The sequence below is a fragment of the Diabrotica undecimpunctata genome, chromosome 6 (assembly GCF_040954645.1).
Source record: "Diabrotica undecimpunctata isolate CICGRU chromosome 6, icDiaUnde3, whole genome shotgun sequence".
NCBI lineage: Eukaryota > Metazoa > Arthropoda > Insecta > Coleoptera > Chrysomelidae > Diabrotica > Diabrotica undecimpunctata.
In genome coordinates, this window is record NC_092808.1 from 101228476 (window position 1) to 101253843 (window position 25368).

Consider the following 25368-nt stretch of genomic DNA (forward strand, 5'->3'; position numbering starts at 1 on the left):
CAATGGTTTCACCATCTTTATGTACTCTAGTAAAAAAATAATATCTTTCTACTGTTAAATTTTTCTTCGGGTTACAATATTTTTTAAATCTCTCTATTACCTCTTTAAATTTTACAGTATCTATGTCAACCTCAAATGACTTGTAATTATTTCTTGCATCTAGACCAATAGGTATAGTGTAATAGCAGAGCTACCTTTCTCGCATCAGTTTCCTTCTCTAAACCTGTCGCCCTCAAAAAGATTTTGAAATTCATGCACCATTCTTCCCAGTTGTAAGCCAAATTTCCCTCCATTGACAAAGGTTGAATTTCATTGCCGACTATGTTACTATTTATTTTTACAACGACTGGTTGGTTCTGCTCATCAGCATCTTGTTCTTCCATATCTATTTTATATCTTGACTGTTTTTAATAATAAATCTCTTTTTGTTTTTAACACCCCAACACGTGTTCTTAGGTTATGTTTCGGCTTTTGTAACTATTATAATGACTCTTAGATATTTGACTTACTTTTTTTTACTTCTGACACCATGTTTGTTCTACTCTGTGGGCTTTTTGTTATAATAGACGACTCATTTCTGTATATTTTATTTATTACAAGACAAACTAATACTAATACATAATTATCCTCTAAAGAGCCATAAGACCAGTCTGTCGACTGACAATGTCTGTCCTTCTCTTTCACTCCTGGACTTCTTCTATTTGACATGTCACTAATGTTAAGGTAGGTTTACAAATATTTACAGGTAGATACAATAGTAGATATATACAAGGTAGATTTAAAACTTAACACAACATAATATTTTCGATTTAGAGGGAGCATTCGACAACACTCCTTACTTAGCAATCACCAGGCGATACGCCTAATTAAAAGAAATAGACGAAACAAGCTGCAAATGGATAGACCGCATGCTGAGGAGCCGTGTGACATACGCAACGTTACTGGAGGATAGTTTCAGCATAAGTAGCCAAAGAGGTGAGGCTGTCCAGAGGCGGGTGTTTTATCTCATTTCTTGTGGAATATGTTCGTGAATAGGCTGGTAGCTAGACTCAGCAACGACAGGCATCATGTCCTGAGCTACTGAGCTATGCAGATGACCTAGTCATCTTAGCCCACGGCAAATTTAATGGCAGTCAGAGATAGAATGCAACAGGCTCTGACTGTAATTACGGAATGGACTTCAGATGTAGGACTTAACATAAGCCCTCAGAAGTACAAAAGCATTAAATTTACGAAGATGAACTTGGAGGATTAAATCCTCTAAGCCTAATGGTACACATTTAAATCTGGTCAGTGCAGTAAAGTATCTTGGGATAATATTGGACTCGAAGCTTACTTGGAATCAGCAAATAGAAAAAATAATCAACAGAGCGGTTGATTATTTTACTGCGTTAATGGTAACCAGACGCACTCATGGAAAAATGTGGGATGTAAACCCAGACATGTTATATAACATGGTGGTGAAACCAACACTTACATAAATGCATGAATCGTATGGTGGCCAAAGGTGCAGCAAAAAGTGTTATCCTTAAACTAAGCAAGGTGTAAAGACATGCCAACCTCAGAATCACAGAGGCTATGAAGGGCACACCAACGACGGCTATAGAGGTCCTAATGAATCACCCTCGTTTACATATAATGGATGCGAGGCGAGGATGGGATATTATCTTCTTTGTGTGCCGTGCTTGTATTCAAGCGTTGGCTATCGTCATATTGACAAGCTGATGGAATGATTCTCGGTCGGCAACTAGATGAAACAGTTCCTCGACCGTTCGACCTGTCCATTGTCTAATGTTACGCAGCCAGGACAGTTGTTTTCTTCCGACCCAACGTTTTCCTTCGATTTTGTCCTTAATAATTAACCGGAGTAAGCGATATTTAGGTCCCCTCATTATATGACCGAAGTATTGGACCTTTCTCATTTTAATGATGTTGATCAATGCTCGCTCTTTGTGCACGGTCTCCAGCACGCGTTCGTTAGATATGTGTGCTGTCCACGGGATTCTGAGCATGCGACGGTAACACCATAACTCAAACGCTTCTAATTTGTTAAGATTTTTTATTTTTGTTGTCCAGGTTTCACATCCATAGAACAAAGTGGACCAGACGTAGCACTTCAATACTCTTAGACGTGTGGTCAACGACAGACTTCTACTGCATAATACAGAACGCCAGTTAATAGTTTTTCCGTGCGAGTTCTATTCTGGTCGAAATTTCCTCGTCACTTTCAACCCTGCAGTCAATCCAGCTACCCAGATATCTAAAGTGTTCCACTCTTTCCAGGATTTTGTTATCTAATCTTAGTACTGAGTCTTCGATATTAATTTTTCCGACCACCATCCATTTTTTTTGCGTTAATTGTTAATCCCTTTTCAGTGAATTCTTCGTTTATTTTATGTATTATTTATGGGATATTATAGACTGCGATAAAACCTAAATAACGCACAGGTTAGATCAGAACATAGTAACATCATAAATAAAATTACGAGACACCGAATGGATTATGATTTCTGACCATATTGTACCCAGATATAGGCCCAATTTACCTTTCCAAGCTGACATGAGCACACGAGAGGAAACCGTTGACTAAAACAGCAGGACACACAAAGGGTCTCAAAATTCAGAAGCTTCGGCCACAGTAAGATTTGGTAGTGATGAAAATTTAAACAGTTCTATTCCACTAGGAGAATATTCCTCTGTATTTCAGAGAAAGTACTAAGGTTTTTATTCCCAGAGTATTTTTTAAATAAATGTAAGAATTTGCTAGAATTTTCTTTTTATAGCCCTTTTTCTATCGAATTGTCGAATTAAGGCCTCTCCCATTTCTCGCCATTCATCCCTGTTGTGTGCTAGGCGTTTCCACATTAGTCCTGCGACTCTTTTGATATCGTCGCTCCAGCGCATTTGAGGTCTAACTCTTGGTCTCTTCGCATCGTACGGTCGCCAGTTTCCGACTTCTTTGTTCCATCTACCATCTTCGAGACGTTAGTTGTGTCTAGCCCATTTCCATTTTAATTTAGCGGCTTGTTTCGCGGCGTCCTTTATTTTTGTTTTGTTCCGGATTGCTTCGTTCGTTTGCCGATCTATTAGTGAGATACCAAGCATCTGTCGTTCCATGGCTCGCTGAATTTTTCGAATCTTGTCCATGTTCTTTTTTGTGAATGTCCAGGTTTGAGCTCCGTAAGTGAGAACGGGAAGGATACAAGAATCGAACACTTTGGTTCGAAGGTTTTGGGGTATCTTTTTGTCTTTCAGTATGTATGAGAGTTTTCCAAATGCGGCCCATCCCATTCTTACTCGTCTGCTTATTTCGATAGTTTGGTTTTCTTTGTTTACCTTGATATTCTGACCCAGATATATGTATTCATCTACATGTTCCACTTTTGTTCCTTGGATGGTTATCGTCGGTTGATCATCTTTATTCGACATTAGCTTAGTTTTACTCAGATTCATTTTCAGTCTTTTTTTATGGATTCCGTATGAAGCTCATCGATCATCGTCTTCAGTTCTTTCCAGCTGTCGGCTATTAGTACTACGTCATCTGCATATCTTAGATGGTTTAAATACTTTCCGTTTATCGATAGTCCCTTCGTTTCCCAATTTAGTGATTTAAAGATGTCTTCAAGTGCGGCAGTAAATAGTTTTGGAGATATGGTGTCTCCCTGTCTTACTCCTCGGTTGATTTTTATTGGCCTCGTTTTCATTCCGTTATCCATCGTGACTACCATTTCAGAATAATTAGAATAATTTCGAGAAAATGCATAAGCCCTGCGAATTATTCTCTTTCACATAAATAATAAACCATTTGGCCCAGTCAATATATTCCGGACAACTTTATATTACTAAAGATCGTATGTTCTTCAGGAGTTCATATTGGGGCATGAACAGTTTGGGCTTCAGAAAGCTATACATTTTTCCTAACCTGCATTTAGGAGTGTGGTATCAAAGTTTTTGATATTTTTTTATCATAAATTTAAACATTGTTATCAGAGCATCTTTATCACCCCTCTTATTAGGTAACAGCAAGCATTAATTGTGTATTAATTTATTTTTCTGTGTATTTTTAATAAAATACGAATCAAACTTGTATGTTTTTGTTTTTCAATTATTTCCCATACAAAAAATTAAATAAATAACACATGGAATTGGAAAACAAATCTATTAGCTAAAAACAATACCTGTTGAATTAGTTAAGTTTTTTTATTAAATAGACTTGCGCATAACGAATGAATTTCAAATAATTTTACATTAGGGCCTCTACGGAAACTTAAAATTTCGGTAAGTGGTCTACGGAGTAAAAAAGTTTGAGAAACACTGCTCAACATGGACAACCCTCCGTTAATATTGTTGATTCCCATACTCACATACATGTAACTAGTTCGTGGTAGCCGAGCATTCAAGTTGCTTTTAATTCAAATACATCGGTTATTTTTATGATTGGGAAGCAGAATTGGCTAAATTCGTGGATTGTTTGCTCACATAAGGGGACAAAGAGCGTGGATTAGACTTTTATGTTCAGTATATTAATGTTTTTCCCCAGTGTGCATTCTCAAATGTGTTTTCAAAGTACTCGTTTGAGAAAACTGCTTACTAGAAATTTCACACTTGAAAGGTTTTTCCCCAGTGTGCACTATCACATGTTTTCTCAAAGTGCTTGTTTGAGAAAACTGTTTAAAACAAATTTCACACTTGTAAGGTTTTTCCCCAGTGTGCAATATCACATGTTTTTTCAAAGTACTTGATTGAGAAAATTGCTGAACACAAATTTCACACTTGTAAGGTTTTTCCTCAGTGTGTACTCTCAAATGTCTTTTTAAATTACTAGTTTGATTAAACTGCTTAAAACAAATTTCACACTTGAAAGGTGAACTCTCAGTGTGAACTCTCAAATGGTTGTCCAAAGTACTCCTTTGAGAAAACTGCTTAAAACAAATTTCACACTTGTAAGGTTTTTTCTCAGTATGCACTCTCATATGTTTTTTCAAAGTACTTGTTTGAGAAAATTGCTTAAAACAAATTTCACACTTGTAAGGTTTTTCCCCAGTATGTACTCTCAAATGGTTTTTCAAATTATATGTTTGAGAAAACTGCTTAAAACAAATTTCACACTTGTAAGGTTTTTCCCCAGTGTGCACCATCACATGTTTTTTCAAAGTACTTGATTTAGAAAATTGATGAAAACAAATTTCACACTTGTAAGGTTTTTCCCCAGTGTGCACCATCACATGTTGTTTCAAAGTACTTGTTTGAGAAAATTGCTTAAAACAAATTTCACACTTGTAAAGTTTTTCCCCAGTGTGCACTATCACATGTTTTTTCAAAGTACTTGATTTAGAAAATTGATGAAAACAAATTTCACACTTGTAAGGTTGTTTCTCAATGTGTACTCTCAAATGTCTTTTTAAATTACTAGTTTGACTAAACTGCTTGAAACAAATTTCACACTTAAAAGGTTTTTCCTCAGTGTGAACTCTCAAATGGTTGTTCAAAGTACTTCTAAGAGAAAACTGCTTAAAACAAATTTCACACTTGTAAGGTTTTTCTCCGGTGTGTACCATCAAATGTCTTTTCAAATTAGATGTTTCAGAAAACTTTTTGAAACAAATCTCACAATTATAAAGTCGATGTCTAGTCTGAACTTTAATATTTTTTTTTACGGTTTTCCCTTCAGCGAGTCGATTCACAGAATGTTCTTTATGGGACGAATGTTCAAAAAAAGTCTCCATAATTTTCGTTTTGTTCTCCTCCTGAGTAAAACCTAAAAAACAAACCATTTTTTATAAGAAAAAAATGAATTCAGACACAAAGTATAAAGAAAGTACAGCAAAATACATAAAATTCTTTTGCTGGCAGCAAAATTCTACCCATTAATATATTAAATATGTTTTAAAAATCTGTGTTTCCGTCTTTTTTTTTAATAACAAAAAAATCGCATCAGCCAAATTAGCTTATTAGCGAAACAATAGTAGCGAACAATAATTTGTGTTACATTTATAGGTTTCGATCAAAAATATCACTTAATCTGTTGGGTATACCTATTAGTAGATAGATAGTTAATGGTAATGGGAGAAGCGGCTGTCTTGGTCATCTAGTTGCACTCATTCGTACCGGTCTTACTGTCGGTACTGTACAGTCGTTGTTGAATATCATCACGTCACTAGCTAAGAAAAATATTAAAATCATTAGCGATGTTAAGTCCGAACGAAAGTTTGAATTCGAGTTCTAATTCGATAGTATTTTTCGACGATCTAAGTAAAGTAAAGCCGATCGGTTTCAAAAAGTGTGTTAAAGAAATTAGTGCCACATGTCAAAAACGAGCTGGAAAGTGATGACGAAATTGAAGAGGAAATGTATAAACTTGATGGGTGTGCAGTTAAAGAAACAGTCAAACCATCGCAGATAAATTTTTATGGAAGTAACAAAGAAGAAAAAGTCGAACAGACAAATCTTTATGAAAGTAATGAAGATGTAGTCAAACCATCGCAGATAAATCTTCATGGAAGTCACGAAGATTTAATAAATGATGAAACTATGAATAATTCTATGGATGATAGAAGTAGCTAAGAATCAACAACTGAGAAGTATGAGATAAAACTTCTTCTTCTTCCTTCTTTATAAATAGGCTTAATGCCTATTTTACTTCGGTTTTTAGTCTCAATTGACGTTGTCTGACCATCTTTTCCTCGGTCGTCCCAATGATCTTCCATTTGGCGATTTGTCTCTTGCTATTCATACTATTCAATTTTCTGTCATTCTTTCGATGTGTTGATTCCATTCAACTTTTCTTCTTTTGGTCCACGCGTTTATTTCCTCTATACCACATCTCGCTTGTATTTCCTCACTTCTTGGTCCCGGATAAAGGAGGAGGGTTGTAGGGTTAGGTTAGCAGCCTGCCATATATAAAAAAACAGCTCAAAGAACCGGTGACGAGATAAAACTAAAACCTATAATAAAAAAACTTGTGAAAGTGAACAGTGAGATATTGCCTGAAAAACTCTGTGTTAAAATTAAATTACAAAGTAAGCTAGAGTTGTGTAAGCTAGAAGAAAACCAAGCGAAGGTTCTGTTAGAAGAAAAAAGTTCCAAAAGACGGAAAAATCAAAAAGCGTTAGAAACTTTAAATTCCAAAATTACTTCTCTAAACAAAGTAACAAATATTGTTCATAATTTTAAAATATAATGGTTTTTATTTTTCTTAGCTAGTGACATGATGTCAACTGCCTTTGAATAACAACCCTATTATACAATAATGTAATCAATAAACAGTTTTTTCAGTGTATATATTTTTTATTTAACCTCAAAAACAACGTTGCAGATGCAACAGCTTTCGAAAATTTGATGAATTTTAATATCAGCCTGCAAAAGTCCATAAGCTTAATAAAAAGTAGTTATTTTGCAAACTCTTTATTTCCATCTGTCTATATTTTTCAGATAGTCAATATCACTTTTACAAAAGTAATTTTGCACCTTTAAAAATACAAGCATTTTCATTAATTAAAATCCGGTATAAAGTTCCTTGTGTCAACACTTATCTCGAGCACTCGAGTAAAAAGATAATTACTTTTTTGTTATTTATCCAGTGACGGATCCAGAAATTTTTGTCAGGGGGGTCATGGGTCTTGAGAGTAATTTTGATACAGGATTTAGTTTTTGGCACCTTTCAGTGGCTGATCCCTAGAAATTTTTTGTCGGGGGGGGGGGGATGGGTCTTATAGAATTTAGATTTTTGCCCCTTTAAGATTGATATGATTTGTGCCTCATGTAAGGGAACCATTTTCTCGATAATTGTTTTAAGCGATATATTAAACCAATGAGAATAAAACCAGGAAAAAAAAATAATTTAAACCCACATACTCCATGACAGTAAAATCAAGTGTACAAGACTCTTAAACCAAAGGAAAGTTATTAAAATATAAATACTGAAAAATCAAGGACTGTCAATTTAAACTAGGTATTTTAAGGACAATCAATTTAAAACCACCTATCCTATGGCTAGAAAATCAAGAACAAACCAAGGATAAATAAGTATAAACCAATGTTAAGTAATGAATGTAAACGTTAATGAATGTATTAAACATTCCTAATAAGCTCTACCTTATAGTTGGATATCCGATATCAATTTGTAAAAACATTCATTTATTCCGTATTGCTATACCGAGTGGAAAAATGGACTCTCGGAATTACAAGTATGGGGTGTATAGAGGCCTTTGAAATGTGTGTTTTTCGAAGGATGCTGAAGATTTTGTGGACAGAATACGTGGTCAACAACGAGGTGCTGAGAATAATGAAGACTCCTAAAGACTAATGAGAGAACTCCGTAATAGTGTAAACAACAGAAAAACGAGTGATCTAGGACTTATAATGGAACTTTCCACGACTCATAATGGAAGGAAAAGTAGAAGGAAAAAGAGGTCCAGGAAGAAGAAAATGCTCCTGGCTGAAGAATGTAAGAGACTGGACAGGCATGGACACACATTCGATACTAAGAACAGCTCAAGATAGACAGCAATTTTCTGTAGTTTATTCAACAAAAAACATAATATAATTTAAGAATAGTTATTTCTAAGTGAGTGGAATATTTTTTTACTCGGTATTGAAAATTTTCTTACAAATTGTCAGTAACAGCTTGTCAGTAACAGCCGGTAACGAGTGGTAAATAAAAGTTCAGTGATTAAAAATACTATAAGAATAAGATAAGTAAATATTATATAATTTTATAAAATATATTCCTTTCGCCTATCCGATTTAGCAAATCGCTCTATGATTGCATCAACATCTAAAGAAATTTCAGGATGCACATTGATGAGTGCTAAACCAGTAAACCTTTCCCTCTAAGCAAAGTCTTTAGACGCTTAAGCGTAGAACGCTCTGCTGTTGCTGCACTTACTGACAGTGTAATTAATATTTGCAGAAATATTATGATATTTGGATACATATGAATATCGCAGTTTTCTAATACTTCTAAAATACAAAATGGAAGTTTTCCATTATTTTGCACGACTCTTTTCCACTTTTGAATCCACAGTGAAAACTCTTGTTCTACTGTGGAATATGCAGTAAGTAGTTGGTCCAATAATATCCTGGAAGGTGTCAACAATTTTTTTAATGCAACTTTATTTTCTGTTGTGTTATCAGTTTAAGGTAAAACAACTCCAAGATTAAATAAATTCATAACTTTCGGTAAAATTCGTTCTTCTAAATCAGTTAAGATATTGTCTAAAAGTGGTAAATAAATAGATCTTCGGAAATATTCTTCGCAAGAGTTAGCAGATTGGTTTTGACGACAGGTTTGACGAGAAACTATACGAGGCATCTACAATTCAATGTCTAGTTGTTCAGCTATTTTGTTTACTTCATAGTAAAGTTTGCTAAAAACATATTCAGCATTTGATCTTTTATTTTGAAGAATGCATTTAGTGTCCTCTATGGCCCCAGCAGCCTACTTCAAATCTAATTTTGGTGACTGAAGAAGGCGACTAAGTGATACAGTTGTACCTAAAACATTACTAAGACAAACTACTGAAATGAGAAATTCTGGGCTCCTAGTAGTTTGCATTAATAAAAATGCATCAGCTGACATTTTACTGTCCTTCCACGTAGAAATTGTTTCTACAGATTGTTTCTAAAGAGCGATGTATAGTTTGACGGTTGATTCGCCTTGGAACTGAAGATGACCTTGGGCATCCTTGCGTTGGGTTGAAGGCTTGGGCATCTCGTTGGGTTGAAGGTATGACCTTTCAACCCAACGAGTTTCACAAATACCTTAGACAGCAGTCCCCAGTTCATTTACTTGTATTCACTAACGTATCAGACAGAGCTAATGTAAAAACAATATTCACTTTGATATTTATTATAGATAAATAATTATAAAATGTTGCACACAGTCTCAATAATTATAATACATATTACTGTATTTAGAATTGTTGATTTTTTTAAAGAGCAATTTAAAAAGGCTTCCTAGAATAAAGAAGTTTAGAATAAATTTACCCCTAGAGTAATTTCAACTCTTGACTTCCCGCTTATAAGGTTGATGGGTTTTAAATTTTTTTTTTTTAGGATTTTTAGATTTAGAATTTAGAATTAATATTTAATTTTGTTTTGGGGGTGGTCATGACCCCCGTGTACTTTTTCTTATATGCTCAGTATTGAATTTTCAAAACTTAATAATAATTGATGCAACCAGAATTTATAGCATTTTCACTGTTAAATATGATCGCATCTTAAAGATGATTGTTTTTTTTTTCAAGACCACTTAATTATCCGACAGATGAGATGGAGGCAAAATAATTTCTCTGCAAACATTAAACTGTTAATTAAAACAGGAACGCATGCTTTAAACCGATCAATAATCAAAAGCCACATAAGATGTTGTTATCAGAAAAGTTTAGTAGTGGGAATTATTTCTTACTGGGAAACGTAAAGAGAAAAGATTTGTATGGCTTAATATGATTGTTCTTTACTTTTGGGGATTTGTTGGTGGAACCATATAGTATAAATAACAGCATTCCTTATATGTAGTTATTACACAGTTTTAAACATTAGACACTATATTTCCTATAATGTCGGCACCGATTGCAAGAAAAAATATGTGTAAAGAAGTAGTCAGCGAAAGCTCTAGTTCTATAGTATTTCTATCCGATCCATCTATCGTTAAACCAATTATCGAGACTGACTTTTTTGGGCAATTTAATGCTCAAGTGAAATATGAGGACATTTCGGATAGTGAACGAAAAGAATTTGTTGAGTTAAGTGATGTGGCTAGTGGTGAGGAAGAAGACAATGTTGGAGATTTGCGTGATCTTACTAGTGTCAAAAATATGGATAGTGCGAAAGAACATGAAATGGATTACGCGGGTGTAAGTGATCAAGATGCGAATGGCTGTAACGAGCCATAACAGGACAAGACAGAAGATATGGGTGACCCAGAACAGGATCAGACAGAAGATTTGGGTGATCCAGAACAGGGCGACATAGAAGATATAGGTGAAGCAACAAACGATTCTTTCACCCAAAATGAATATAACTCATCAATAGAACCCTTAACAAGGTTAGAAAAAAAACCTGGAAACACAGGTAAAAAAAAATAAGTTTAAATTAATAGCTATAAATAGAAAATTTAAAAAAATTCAATTAAAACCCAAAAAATTAGAGAAAAATGTAATTAAAGTAAAAAGTCATATAACATCTTTAAATAGATTAAACAATGTACGATTAGATGTATTTACAATGTATCGATTAGAATAAAATACAATATTGGTTAATCTATTTAACACTAATGCTATTAATTTAGAATTAATTTTTGAAGTTATACTTCTATACGCGCGTTCGACGTTGGAAATTTGTACGGGAGTGAATCGGCAAACTCATTACATATGTAAGATATAGGTAAGAGAAAGACAGAAGATATATTTTCTCTCTCTTTTTCTCTCGAGAATGAAAATTTTCCTTTTGTAAATATATTTAATATTTATTATTATTATTATTTTATATTAATTCGGTAGATATATACATTTGGCCAAAGTCTTTTACAAATAAATATTCTTTCTGTAACTTCTATGATTCGTAATAACCTTTCCATTTTTAGAATACAATAAATAAATAAACACAAACACAAAATACAAACATACATAATACATACAAAAAACTGACATATTAATAATGTTCTTGTTAAATAATGACATTGATTTGCCACCTTATTATTTTAGGTTACTGGTCGAATGGGTTGAAGCGCGGTATTTAGAACCAGAAGTCGCGAGTTCGATCCCAATGATGGAATATATTTTTTTAATTATTACGTTCTGATTTTTGTCACTTTGGTTTTAAAAATCAAAGAATGGAAAAATCATAATATCTTTTTTAATATTGTTTCGATCATTTTATATATTATTTAATTTTCCAAACTATTTTATTTATCATTGAATATTTAGTACATATAGTAGTCATGGGCGTAGAGATGAAAGGGAAAAATATAATGATTGTTTTTTTAAATTTCTTTTATGTATATGTTTATATATAAGAAGATAAATCTCAAAAAAGGTCGATTTTATTTTTAAATTAAGATTTTTTGGCATTTATATATATAATACTAGTGACGTTATCCATCTGGGAAGAAAGAGTTTTCTGTCACCGAAAGTTAATTTAATAAGATTTTCACAATTTAGTGGGGATTTTGAAACGGTGCCACAAACAATCAAAAAATCCAGGGACCTATTGATTTATACAAGTGCTTTCAAATAATATATTAATTTCTTCATGGTCCCATTTAAAAGTATCTTACAAAATGACGCCAAGACGCTATTAATAAAACTAAGGCTTAGTTCAGTTACCTAAAAATTTAGTAATTCAAGTTTTAAGGTTCAGAAAAGATTTGTTTGGGTTATTTCGTTTTTTTTTTCCACGTTAGCATATTGAATAAATTCATTCATTTTCGCTAGAATATATATTGAATATGTTGTAATTATCTCTACAATTTATGAGAACAAACTATATACTAAAATTTTTGGGACTCAATTATTGTCTGTCTGTTTTTCTGCCTTTATGTGCTATAACTATAAAGGAAAAATCCTAAAAACTTGATACTTGATACATAGCTTGGTCCAAGGTCGAACTCTATTGAATTTCTTATTCTTTATAAGCAAGTCTGCTTGTTCATTGGCGAATTAATACATCTATGGAAGGTCAATCCGTCTTTTTCCGGCCGTCCGATACTTCTGATGACTTACCTCTTGCTATTTTGACGGGTCTCCCCCATTCTGCTTATGGGGTTATTCCATTTTAATTTTTTCTATTTATTGTCTATTCGCTTATACACTGTACGGTACATTTTCTTCTAATGTCTTCGCTTCTCTTTCGATCTCTCAGCGTATTTCCTGTAACTCTTCTCAGTACTCTCACTCCCATCTCTGCCGTTTCCAGTAGCCTTTGTGTTGTGGCTGTGTCGGGTCTTGTTTCGGAGGCATATGTCATTATTGGTCTTACACTGACTTTATAAATTCTTGACTTTATCTCGGTGTTAATGTGTCTGTTTCGCCATATAGTGTTATTAATTCATCCTGTCAGTATATTTGCTTTTAATACTTGATTTCTCACTTCTTTGTCCAAGACTCCATAGCTGCACAATGTAGCTATACATTAGTAATAATGGTATTTTATTTCCATTATTTTCATCAAAATATTAATTCAATCCTTCATTTACTATACTCCTATTACAGGTCAAATGTTGTTTATATAAAGCAAACAATGCACCATATACCTAATTCTGTTTCCCGTTCTGCTCTCTCTTACTTATAGCATTATATACAGTGATTAGTGTCTTACCACCCGGCAAAATAGCGGAAAGGATAGAAGACAGATTAAGTTGTGAGATAGTACGAGATAAAGCTAATTTTTAGACGTGGCTATTTTACTTCAGTCATAATTATACGGATGACCTCGAAAATACTTTATTTTAATAATTTTTGATGTTAGAATAAACGATTGAATAAATTAAGATATATTATAGTAAAAAACATTAATTAGTAGCGATTTTAAATCATAAATCTTTAAGTTTATTTAATAATAAAAATAACTCAACTGAAATATTTGACTAAACTAAAGGTAAGTATGTTCTGTCAGAAAACAATTATTGTATGTAGAATTGGTGTAATAGTAAGAGACGTGGTCTATTGACAAGAAGATTGGGGTTCAATTCACATCAAGGATAAAATTTTTGTTTTACTCAATCAAAAAATATGATACATATTAGGTAACAAGTTTTCGAAAAACTCATTATTTACAATTTATTCTTATTCCAATGTTATAAAATAGAAATACAAAATAATTCAAATTCAATTCCAGTTTTACAGTCTTCAGTTGTGAATGCAAAATAATCCAGTGAATCTCAGTGTTAATATCAATTCCTCTGTACAGGTAGATTTACAGTTCTCTGTCCTCTGTACAGTTTATTTTTGTAGAATTTTTACTTATTTAAACATTCTTTAAACGTTCTTTTAATTTCGAAGAATTTTTACTTTATTTTCGAAGTACAACGATACTGTTTTTTCAAGATATTTATGTTTAACTTTAAACACTTCTAATACTAGTAACGAGTGACATAAATGTTTAGTGATTCAAGTGCTTCAGTGCCTTATGTAGTTGAAGCTAACAATGAATTTGTGGCTATGACATCCATATATGGGTTTACATCTTTCCAAAATTAAATTATACGGTGACTCTAGGTGGATGACATTGGATAAAATTTAATACTTGAGGAGCTACATGTCTCCCTGCTCGGTTTTTAACACGTGGTTCTTGTCAGTTAAAACGACACAGACCAGCTGGCTGAGGTAACAGGAATATAATTTAAGAAGACAGCTAAACATGAGGAAGTATGGGTGTATTCCGTGACTAATGTAATTTTTAAAAATTATAAAATTTTATTTTGTCGCAATAATACCTAATATCTTATTAATGAACCTTCAGTTACAATTAAATTTGTTTAAATGATAAAATTTTTGCCTTAAATCTGCAAATCTCTATTATTAAAAAAAACAACAAGTGAGTTATTAAATTAGTGGAATTAATGTTTTAGGTTGAATCTATGACATCATAAGTGGTATGAAAATTGATTGATGTGGAAAATGAAAGAAATTGATGTGGTACTATCCACATAATAGTGTAAGAATGATATAAAAAATAAGTATATATAAAAAAGATTAAGCTGAAATCCAATGAAATTGAAGTTAAGAATTTTTTTATTATTTTTAAATTTGGGTAATGGTGGTTGCCTAACAACGGTAAGAGACCTGGCGTGTAAATCTCTGAGTTTAAATTTTTTTTTTTTTTGACTCACTTCTTCACGTATTCCTTCCTCATGTCTCCTACTTCTTGGGGTCACCTTACTTGTCTTTGTACTGTTCTTCACCATAATTCTTCATCTTTAAACTTAAATTTCATCACTAAAATTAAATGTAACAATAAAACACTGAAAACTTTGTTTTCAAAACTTCCACAAAATTTATTTTAAATTCTTATCACTACAGCTGTTTCGGCCGATTGCCTTTCTCAAGTGATCTGTTTTTGGCATGGGTTTACACTTTATAGTCTCTAATGAAATATTGATATTTTGCCTGTATCTGTGATCGAGCAGAAGGTACTGGGTTTTTTCTCTGGTGGTGGAAATACTAAGTTCAGGGCTTTCTTGTGTAGTTTTTGATTTAACATTTTATTAATTGTTTGTTCGTTGTATCCATTGTTTACTGCTATTTGCTTAATGATATTTAATTCTGTCTCAAAATTGTATTTTGACATAGGAATTGCTGTTAATCTATGTAACATACTATGATAGGCTGCTAGTTTATGTTGTGTGGGATGGGATGATGAATTGTGAATAGTCGTGTCAGTATGGGTAGGTTTATGAAATATGGAGAAGTCATGTTTGTTTTTAAGTCTGGTAATTTTTAAATCTAAAAAATTTATGGATTGATTTTGTTCTGTTTCTATTGTAAATTCAATATGACTATGAAGAGAATTAATATACGATAAAAATTGGTCGAGTTGCCTGTTAGTTCCTGTGAAGAGAATTAATATACGATAAAAATTGGTCTAGTTGCCTGTCTCGTCATAATTCTGAATGACCAGCTTGAGACAAACAGTTCTCCCCTCCTCAACCTATTTCATTAGAGACTATAAAGTGTAAACCCATGCCAAAAACAGATCACTTGAGAAAGGCAATCAGCCGAAACAGCTGTAGTGATAAGAATTTAAAATAAATTTTGTGGAAGTTTTGAAAACAAAGTTTTCAGTGTTTTATTGTTACATAAAATGAATTTCCATCAAGTAACGGTCGAATCCATCAATTACTAAAATTAAACTCCATCAGTCATCTTCACTCATCCATTCGACACTTTCAGTCTGTGGACCCCATTACGACCTATACTACACAAGTCAATCTAATCCCCTCACAGTTAACTTAACATATAGTCTCTATTATTTCATTCTTTCTCTAATACATATTCACACACATATCATTTTGTCTGGTTTTATCCAATTTATTCTTGCTGCTGTATATTACTCAACCAACATTTTACATTTCCTCTTTCCTATATTAATACTCTCATTCATTCTTTCTCAACTCCATGTATATTCATTTTAACATACTTCACAACAATATTATATTAACACTATCAAAACTACAATATAATAATAGTTAGAACATCATATTCTGTTATTATATGACCTCACAAAATTTTTAATAGGCTTATTCATTTTACTAATTAAAAAAAAATTTTAAACTCTCAGAGATTTACACACCAGGTCTCTTACCGTTGTTAGGCAACCACCATTACCCAAATTTCATTGGATTTCAACCTAATCTTTTTTATATATACTTATTTTTTATATCATTCTTACACTATTATGTGGATAGTATCACATCAATTTCTTTCATTTTCTACATCAATCAATTTTCATACCACTTATGATGTCATAGATTCAACCTCAAACATTAATTCCACTAATTTAATAACTCACTTGTTGTTTTTTCAATAATAGAGATTTGCAGATTTAAGGCAAAAATTTTATCATTTAAACAAATTTAATTGTAACTAAAAGTTCATTAATAAGATATTAGGTATTATTACAACAAAATAAATTAAAAAACAAAATAAAAGTTTTAACTGTATGTTTTTATATACCTAAATACAATGGTGAAGTGTTTTAACTTCTGTATGTTTTTTTAAACGATGGTATACAGCCAACTACTGGGATTTTGCCATTAATTTTTTTTATGATAAGTTAGTATGTTATTAGCTGTTTGGATTGTAAATTTCCAATAATCTGCCCCTTTTTATTACTTTTTTAAAGTTTTTTGTTTCTTTTCATACTTTTATAACTTTCAACACAATACTTAATAGTTAAAATTTGGCATTTTCTGGGTTTTTCAGACAGCCAGAAAAAAACATGTGATTTTCAGCGAATCCATTTAACCCCGTACACATTAATTTTGAAGTTATGGTCAAAAAATAATCGAATTTTTTTTTAGTAAAAATGTTTTGTTTTGGTTATAATTGAATAAAAAAAATATTTTCAATGGCGTAAAACCTTTACTTTTCGTGGGGGGAGGGGTGTATGCAAATCCGTTGAAATTTAAAAATTTTGTTTAGACGAAATACTTTGAATAGGTAAATAGTAGTATGATTTATATGAACAATACAAATATTCCAACATATTTTATTGACACACACACACACACACACACACACACACACACACACACACACACACACACACACACACACACACACACACACACACACACACACACACACACACACACACACACACACACACACACACACACACAATATTGTATTTTAGATGAATTATAATGAAATTTAGTAAAACAAAAAATATACACATTACTCTAACCTACCGAATATTATATGCAAAATTTACTTACCAAACAATATGTTGAAAATAAGGCACAAATTAGTTCAAATGCAAAAAACAATAAATATCGACTTCAGACGACTTTACACCGGCAAGACAGAAGGCTTGTATCAAAAAAAAGTTCGACAATAATATCGGTTATAAATGATGATGATTGCAAATTGCAAGTTATGAGATAATAAATATATTTTAAAGTAACTCAATACTGACTGAGTCATCTATTTTATAATAGAAAAATAATTTAGATATATGCTTACATATGTCTCTTTATACAAATATCCACTTTGCAAGGCTTGAAAAATTTTAACGGGATAAAATTTAACTGGCGCCCGTGTCCCAGACGAGCGCGTACAAAATTACCAGTAAGGCGCGTCCGTGTCTGAGACGGGCACGTACGTTAAGGGGTTTGAATTGAGAAAAAAATTGTTGAACAGTTGAGAAAACATTGAAATGTAGGTATATTTACTTACCTTCTTTAGTTTTTTGCCCTTTTTTAAAACATATAAGTTTATTTCGATCTTGTTCCATTTCATTCTTTTCTGGAAATTCCTTCAAATCTAAAGAATCAAAAGCATAATCTGTATTTTTTAAATTTGATTCTTCCTTAATTTCATATTTAAAGCTATTCAAAATAGCATCATCCAATACTTTATTCTCTATTTCTATTTTACAGGTCTCCTCACAAATTTCTTGTTTTATAACTTCCATTTGGTTAAAATTGATTCATGTAATTCAATAATAATTTTACCACCTCAGCCAAATCTAAAACCCAAAAGCAATGCTCCGACGTGCGAAAAATCAATTCACTTCGTATGCTATAATTTGATTATAAAGTAAATAAATATTAAATAATAATTCTTCATATCTTCTATTGGCTTGCATACAAGTGCATTTGCCAGCGCATTTGGGTACACTGTACTTTGTCTTGCTCTTGGCAATTGTACAGTGTGGATTTATTTCTGAAAATAAATAATTATAATTATCAAATATGTTACATTATTCAGATTTTGTTTCACTTCAAACTTTATCTCATATTGTCTGTGTATTCTTGGTGAAGGAATTAATTTTTAACAAATTACAACAGAGGAAAATAAACTTTTCTCGCTCCAGGGCAACACAGAGCATTCCACTTCACCCAGGGTGTTGCCTCGGACAGATACCCAGGAATAGGGAGGTTAAAAAAGAAAAAGGAATATTTGACTATATATTACATTGGTTTATGGAAAGAAATTTGTTTATTTTATCTATCTGATTTGCGTTAATATTTTTTAATATGTCACTCATATTTGCATCTATTTGTAGTCCTGTTTTTATCATTTCAGTAATGAAGTCATAATTATTGGATTTACGAATTGGGCAGTGAATAAAAATATGGTCTATATCCTCTAGTTGCCCACATTCACAAAAAGGATGTGGGCTTGCATTGATTGATACGGAACAGGTGAGCAGCAAATAATGCATGGCCAGTATATAATCTAATTATGTTTGTTAAATGTCTTCTGTCGATAAAATGAAAGGGTTTGAACTTAGGATAGTCAGGAAAGGTGGGTTGAATTCTTTGATACCATTTACCTTTTGTTTGGAATGTTGATTTCCAAAATTGTTTATGAGATTTTTTAATTTTGTTTTTTATGTGGAGTAAGATGTCATTTTTATCAATTTTTAATTTCCCACTTTTGACAACAAGTCAACATGTTTGTTATCCTTAATACCATTATGGCCCGGGATCCATGTCAAACTAAGATTAAAGTTGTTGTTATTGGATTCAACTAGTAGTTTTTTAGTTTCTAGAGAAAGATAGTCAGCTTTGGCATCTATGCTTTTACGTTTTAGCTTATCAATTGCACTTTTGGAGTCACTAAAAATTATACAGTTGTATAACTTTTTTTTAATGCAGGTATTGATACCTTGGTTACTAGCCATAATCTCTGCATTACAGATAGTAATAAGGGGAGGAAGTTTAGTGGAGAAACTAAAGTCAACTTTAGGAATGTAGAGGCCAAGACCTACTCTAACTGAATCATCCTTGTCAGTGGATCTTGAGGCATCTGTATATACAAAGAGGTTGTCCTTTTCCAGAGTCTGTTTCTGCTTTAAATGCTACATTGTTGAGATGGTGATTGGGATGGTTATATTTTTTACGTTAAATGAGATTGTAGGAGTGTGATAATAGTTTCCTCATCCATTTTGAAACATGGAAGAGTATCGGATCTATAAAGAGTATCTTTGAATGGTTCTATTTCATTAAGGGATTCGATAACATATGGGATATTTTTGTTATTCCAAAAGTCTAACTGTAATCTGATTTTTATAATATTCAAGAAACAGGGTGAGAAGGTGATTACGGAAGGTGTCGATTTTGGTAACAAGTTTAGCTGATAACCATCTACGTCTAAATTCCAAATACTATTCCCCTGCTTCTGCTAATAATGCATTTTTTGGAGTTGATATTATGCAACCCAAAGCTACTCTTAGTGTTCTAAATTGTACCGTGTCTAATTTTCTTAGTAGTTGTTGATTAGTTGGTTTTAGGAGAATGCTCCCAAAATCTAGATGTGATCTTACAAGACCATAATATACTTAGAGTAGTGTGGATGGATCAGCACCCCACCAAGTTCTGCAAAAAGATCTCATGATATTTATACCCTTGGTTGCTTTTCCTATTATGTGATCAATATGTTTTTTCCACGAAAGGTTGTGGATAAGGAAGATATCTAAATTTTTCACTTTCTTTTTGTAGGGAATTATATTATTATTGATAAGGTGGCCATAATGTTGATTTTTTGAGAACCATATGGCTTCACTTTTGTTTACAGAAATTTGGAAGTTATGGATGGTACACCATTCATTAATATCAGATAAAACATGATTTATGTGGGAAGGGTCTAAGCTAGGATTTTGACTATTAAAAAGGAGAGCCAGATCATCAGCATATGAGAGTAGTGTAACATTATCTGGTATTAAATCATATATGGATTTTATGTAGATGTTAAACAAAATTGGACTTAGGGGAGAGCCCTGAAGAAGTCCTTGGGAAGTGAAAGACGGACCTATGAGTCAGTTTTTATTGTCTTTAATAAATATTTCTTGATTATTGATGAATTGAAAGGTTAAGTTGACTAGGTCTGTTGGAATTTGGAGGTCCAACATAATTTTATATAAAAGATGTACATTTACATGATCAAATACTGATTTTATGTCAAGGAAAATTGCCATCGTATGTAAGTTATCTGAGAAGGATTTCTGTGGGTGTGACGTAATAAAAATAAGGTTATCCTGAATTCCCATGCCTTTCCTAAACCCTGTCTGAACGGGGTTCAGTATTTTCTTGTTTTCTATGAACCACTCTATTCTGTTTTTAATAATCTGTTCCAATATTTTATCTATACATGACGAGAGTGCAATGGGTCTATAGATGTCTATTGAATTGGGATTTTGTTAGGTTTCAGTATCAGAAAAATAATTTGTGTCTTCCAAGTAGGGGGATGGGAATACCCTTAAGGAGTGAGTTATAGATATTTATAAGGATATTGATCCATTCATCAGGTAAATGTTTTATCATGGAATAGGAGATGTTATCCACACCTGGGGAAGTATCTATTTTATTGGAAATACAAGATATGAATTCATTCATAGAAATTTTTTTTTAATGTAGGAGAGGAGTTTGCATTACGAAGTAGGGATCAATTCGATCAGATGAAAGAACCAATAGCATATCTTAGCAGACATTTTCTGATGCTAGTTTAAGTCTACTATCAGTATTTTTATTATAAAATTGTTTAATAGTTGACCAAATGTAACTAATATTTGAATGTCTGTTTAAAGTTCCACAGAATTCTTTGAATTTGCTAATTTTTTTTTTTTTGTTTAAGGATTTTAAGTTAATGCAATTTGCTTTTTAGCATTAATGTAATTATCTATATTGAAGTTTTGTTTTAGTGAAGCTAAAGCAAGTTTTCTTTTTTTGACAGAAAATGAACAATCTGCATCCCACCAAATATACCCCACTTTGCCTGGGATATATTTTTTGTTAGGAATTGATATGCTAGCTGCTATTTCAATAATGGATGTTAGGGGTATGAGGGTGCAGTTGAATTTAGATGTTCAGATATTATTCTTGAGTATTTGGACCAATCTGCAATGAAAAAGTTTCTTTTGTCTTTATGATTGATGACTGTATATTTGTCTGCACATTTATTAAGGGATAGAATTGTGGGAAAGAGTTGTAAACTCTCCAGGTGGAGACTGAGATAAGAGTTTGAAAAACAATAATGTAATTACTATTTAAATGGGAATAAGCCACAATTAAAGGTTAAAGTACGTTTATTGACGTTTCCATTTCCACTTTGAAAATCGTTCTCAAAAAAGTGGAAATTGAAACGTCAATAAACATAGTTTAACCTTTAATTGTGGCTTATTCCTATTTAAATAGTAATTACGTTATAATGCCACAAGAAAATAGCTTCAGAACAATATTAAGAAACAATAGTGAGATCCACTGCACTACAATTTTCTCCAGGTGGGGTTAATCTAGCAGCAGTACCATTATTTAATAGTAATAAATTTAAATTTTCGATGAACTCTATTATATATTTACCATTTGTGTTATTAATATAACTACCCCAGGATGCATGATGAGCATTGAAGTCACCCATCAGTATTACCTGACCCTTCAGTGAGTTGATTATGCTGTTTAAGATTGTTGGGGATATTTTATTGGATGGATGTGAATAGATATTTATTATATTTATGTCTTGGATTTTTATAATTAATAATTGGAACTTTTTTGATTGCCAGTTGGATTTATTTTTTATTATGGAGTATGGAATTTTATTACTTATTATTGTTGCAATGCCGGTACTTTCTTCCTGGTCATGTCTGATTATAGAAAAGTTTTTTGTATTGAAGGACTGGTTTGGTTTCGAGAAGGTTTCATTTAATAAGAGTATATCTGGGTCCTCGTCTCTTATTATAAGAGATATGAGGTTGTTCCGATTACTATTTACACTTCTAATATTCCACTGTATGCTTTTAAGTGAATTATTGAATGTGGAAGAATTGAATTTTAAGTGTAAATAGTATTAAGAGAAGAGAATGTAACTATTAACCAAGTTGAAACAATTTATATATATTTAATATGATTATGAATGATATTGAATTAATAAGTTATATTAGTATATTAGTGAATTGTATTATAATGTGTTTAATTTTATTCAATAAATTTAGTTATGATGTATGTTTTTTTTTAATATACAAGTTTTATAGGTTTTTTGGTCCGTCTAGATCTCAGTAAGATGCAGACCAGTCAAAATAACTATTAAGTAAGTTACATGTGATATGTTTTGCATTAGGCAATAGAGTATTTAAAAAATGAGTATATGGATATTCTACTTTGTTTAATTCCACTTTTGTGGAGGAACTTTTATCTGTATTATCCTGATTTGAGCAGGTGGGAATGTTTTTCTGATTTTTGACTGTTAAATTTGAATACTACCCCACTTTCTGATGTATAGAGGTTTCTTCCATCGGGGCAGGAAAGTAATCTTTTAGGGGCTATCGGATCTGTTGAAGTTGTGTTTTTCATGTTCGGTTGAGTAACCACTTCTCTGTAGGGTCTTTTTTTTGATATTATTAGCTGCAAGTGTAACTAATCTTCGCTGGGAGATATCTATTTGATTATCTTTGGATGAAGTTTTAACTGGTATGGAGGGAAATTCCCTTCTATTCTGATGGAAGGAGTTACTTGAGTTCTGATGGTTAGTTAGGTACGATTTTGGGTGGAGAAGATTTGCTTCATAGAATGAAATATTATTAAATACCATGGATTGTTTAATATTTCTTCGTCTATTGTACTCTGGGCATTCCCTGCTTGTAGCATTGTGAGAATTGGATTTGCAAAAATAACATATTTGTATGCAAGATATAATTAATAAATCATCTGATTGTTCATGGTTTGTTCCACAGTTTTTGCTCTTCCTGTTACCTTTGCACTGTGTTTGGGTGTGTCCAAACAGAAGGCAGCTGTAACATTGTGTAACTCTATGGATATATGGATATATTTCAAATGAAAAATAACTCAGTTTGACTGATTTTAGAAGGATTGTGCCCTCGAAGGTCAGTAAAACTGTTCCTGTATTTACATAGTCTGTTGTGTTATCTTCTCTAATAAGTTTTCTTTTAAAGCGTTTTACTTCTAAGATTTTAATAGAACTGTCTGCCATATCTAGTAACTATTGTTCATAAAATTTTGGGAAAACTGAATTTATAATACCTTTACATGTTATCTCATTTTTTGGAATGTATACTTTATTTTCCTATTTATTTAAAACATTCTTTTTTACAAAATTATTAGCGGCTTGGGATAACAAAAAGTGAATACCTATATTATTCTTGCCTTTTGCCTTTACCTCTACTATATCATTAATTTTTAAATTAAACATTTCTTTTGCTATTTTTAGATGATTATATTTGCCTATATTGTGACCTCTATCTGTACTTTCAACAATAACAAGAAAAGGACCTAATGATTTACTTGAGTAAAAAGATTCTAAAGTTGTCAGTGTTTTTGTTTCATTTTTTGTGCTCACCAGTCACCGGTTCCATATCCATATTTAAATTATCATCTTTGATTATATTTGATGAAATGATTTTAATTTTGTTGCAATATGGAGGAGGACCCTTTGGGGTCTTCCATAATGATATTTAGAAATTATATATGTTTTAGAACTTATGTTTTAGAAAAATAAACAAAAAAAATTAGGTTATAAATTGAACTTTATAATTAAAATAGTTTGCCAATGAAATTATAAGGAGATATATAAATGAAAGGTGAATAAACAAAGGTGGTGTTAGTAAAAACTCACCAGGGATGATACTTTAAAAGTTCTTCCTTCTTGAGCACTCAGCAACACCTCTTTTTTTATTTTATCAATAAATAATAAATTAAAAGTTAGGTGTTAGCAAAGAAGATAGACGCTTAAGCGTCTATATTCTTTGGTGTTAGGTTAACTTTAACGAAAGTACAAGCTGAACATAGACGCAAATGTGAACCATGAAACGATGACACAGTGTTGCTATATGTACGATAATTATCGATTTTGTACGATAATTTAATAAATGTACGATGTACGATGATAGTACGTAGGCGATAATGTCCACTTTGTACGATAATTTCGTCACATGATTTTTTTACGGTTTTAACAGTCATTGGATATTGTGCTAACGTAAAGTAATTGAATATGTTTATACTATAACAACTAAAAACCCTTATATCATAATATAAATACATTTATTTATATGATCTTAGTAAAGACTGAATCAAAATCTGATTGCCATCTATCGTCTGTAAAATCAATGTGTACCATTGTGATTTAATTATCATGTCCGTTCTGAGGTGGCGGTAATCTGATCGTATTTTTGACTGAATAAAAATTGTGAGATTCCCATATTTCTGGTTTTTCGATCTGGTGTTCCACAGTAAATACCTGGGGGAAATATATATATATACCTGTTCGGACGTTTTTCACATTTAGTCCCAGTGAAGATAGCCTCAAATGGGTTTGACAGAATGAAATATTGGTGTTTAACAGTAATGAAATTTACATTACAAATGAAACATACACTTCATCTAATTTATATAACGATTTACGTCATCGGCGTCATAGCCTGTGACGTCACATGATACCAACACGAAATATTTAGGGTGTAGGTGTGTTCTTTTTTAGAATCATTTTACCGAGTACACTGGCATTACAGCCACTAGATATATTTTATTATATACGCGTAGAAATAATATTTAAAAATTTCTATTGATGTTAACTTAAAGAAATACACAATAATATGTTTTATTTAATTTGTATAAATGCATTATAAATCGTTTTTATCAAGAACATTTGTTCGGAACACACTGTAACTGTAATCGAACGAAGGTAAAATTTTGGC

General features: G+C 32.0%; 1 protein-coding gene across 1 annotated transcript; it reads right to left on the reverse strand.

Annotated features, from left to right (window-relative positions):
* Positions 1-644: 644 nt before the first annotated feature.
* LOC140443644 (uncharacterized) lies at positions 645-24423 on the reverse strand. Its single transcript, XM_072535004.1, has 3 exons — positions 24291-24423; positions 17898-18386; positions 645-5758 (listed from the first exon to the last, which is right to left on the reverse strand). Exons 2-3 carry the CDS (start codon positions 18133-18135, stop codon positions 4524-4526), a joined length of 1473 nt encoding a protein of 490 aa, XP_072391105.1. The 5' UTR covers positions 18136-18386; positions 24291-24423; the 3' UTR covers positions 645-4523.
* Positions 24424-25368: the final 945 nt, after the last annotated feature.

What these genes read in the sequence shown, in the direction of transcription:
- LOC140443644 (XM_072535004.1), bottom strand. Translation starts at nt 18,135, where the DNA reads ATGGAAGTTATAAAACAAGAAATTTGTGAGGAGACCTGTAAAATAGAA. An exon ending in AGGGCAAAAAACTAAAGAAG is followed by an intron (nt 5,759 to 17,897) that starts GTAAGTAAATAT and finishes TTTGTTTTTTAG; the next exon opens with GTTTTACTCAGGAGGAGAAC.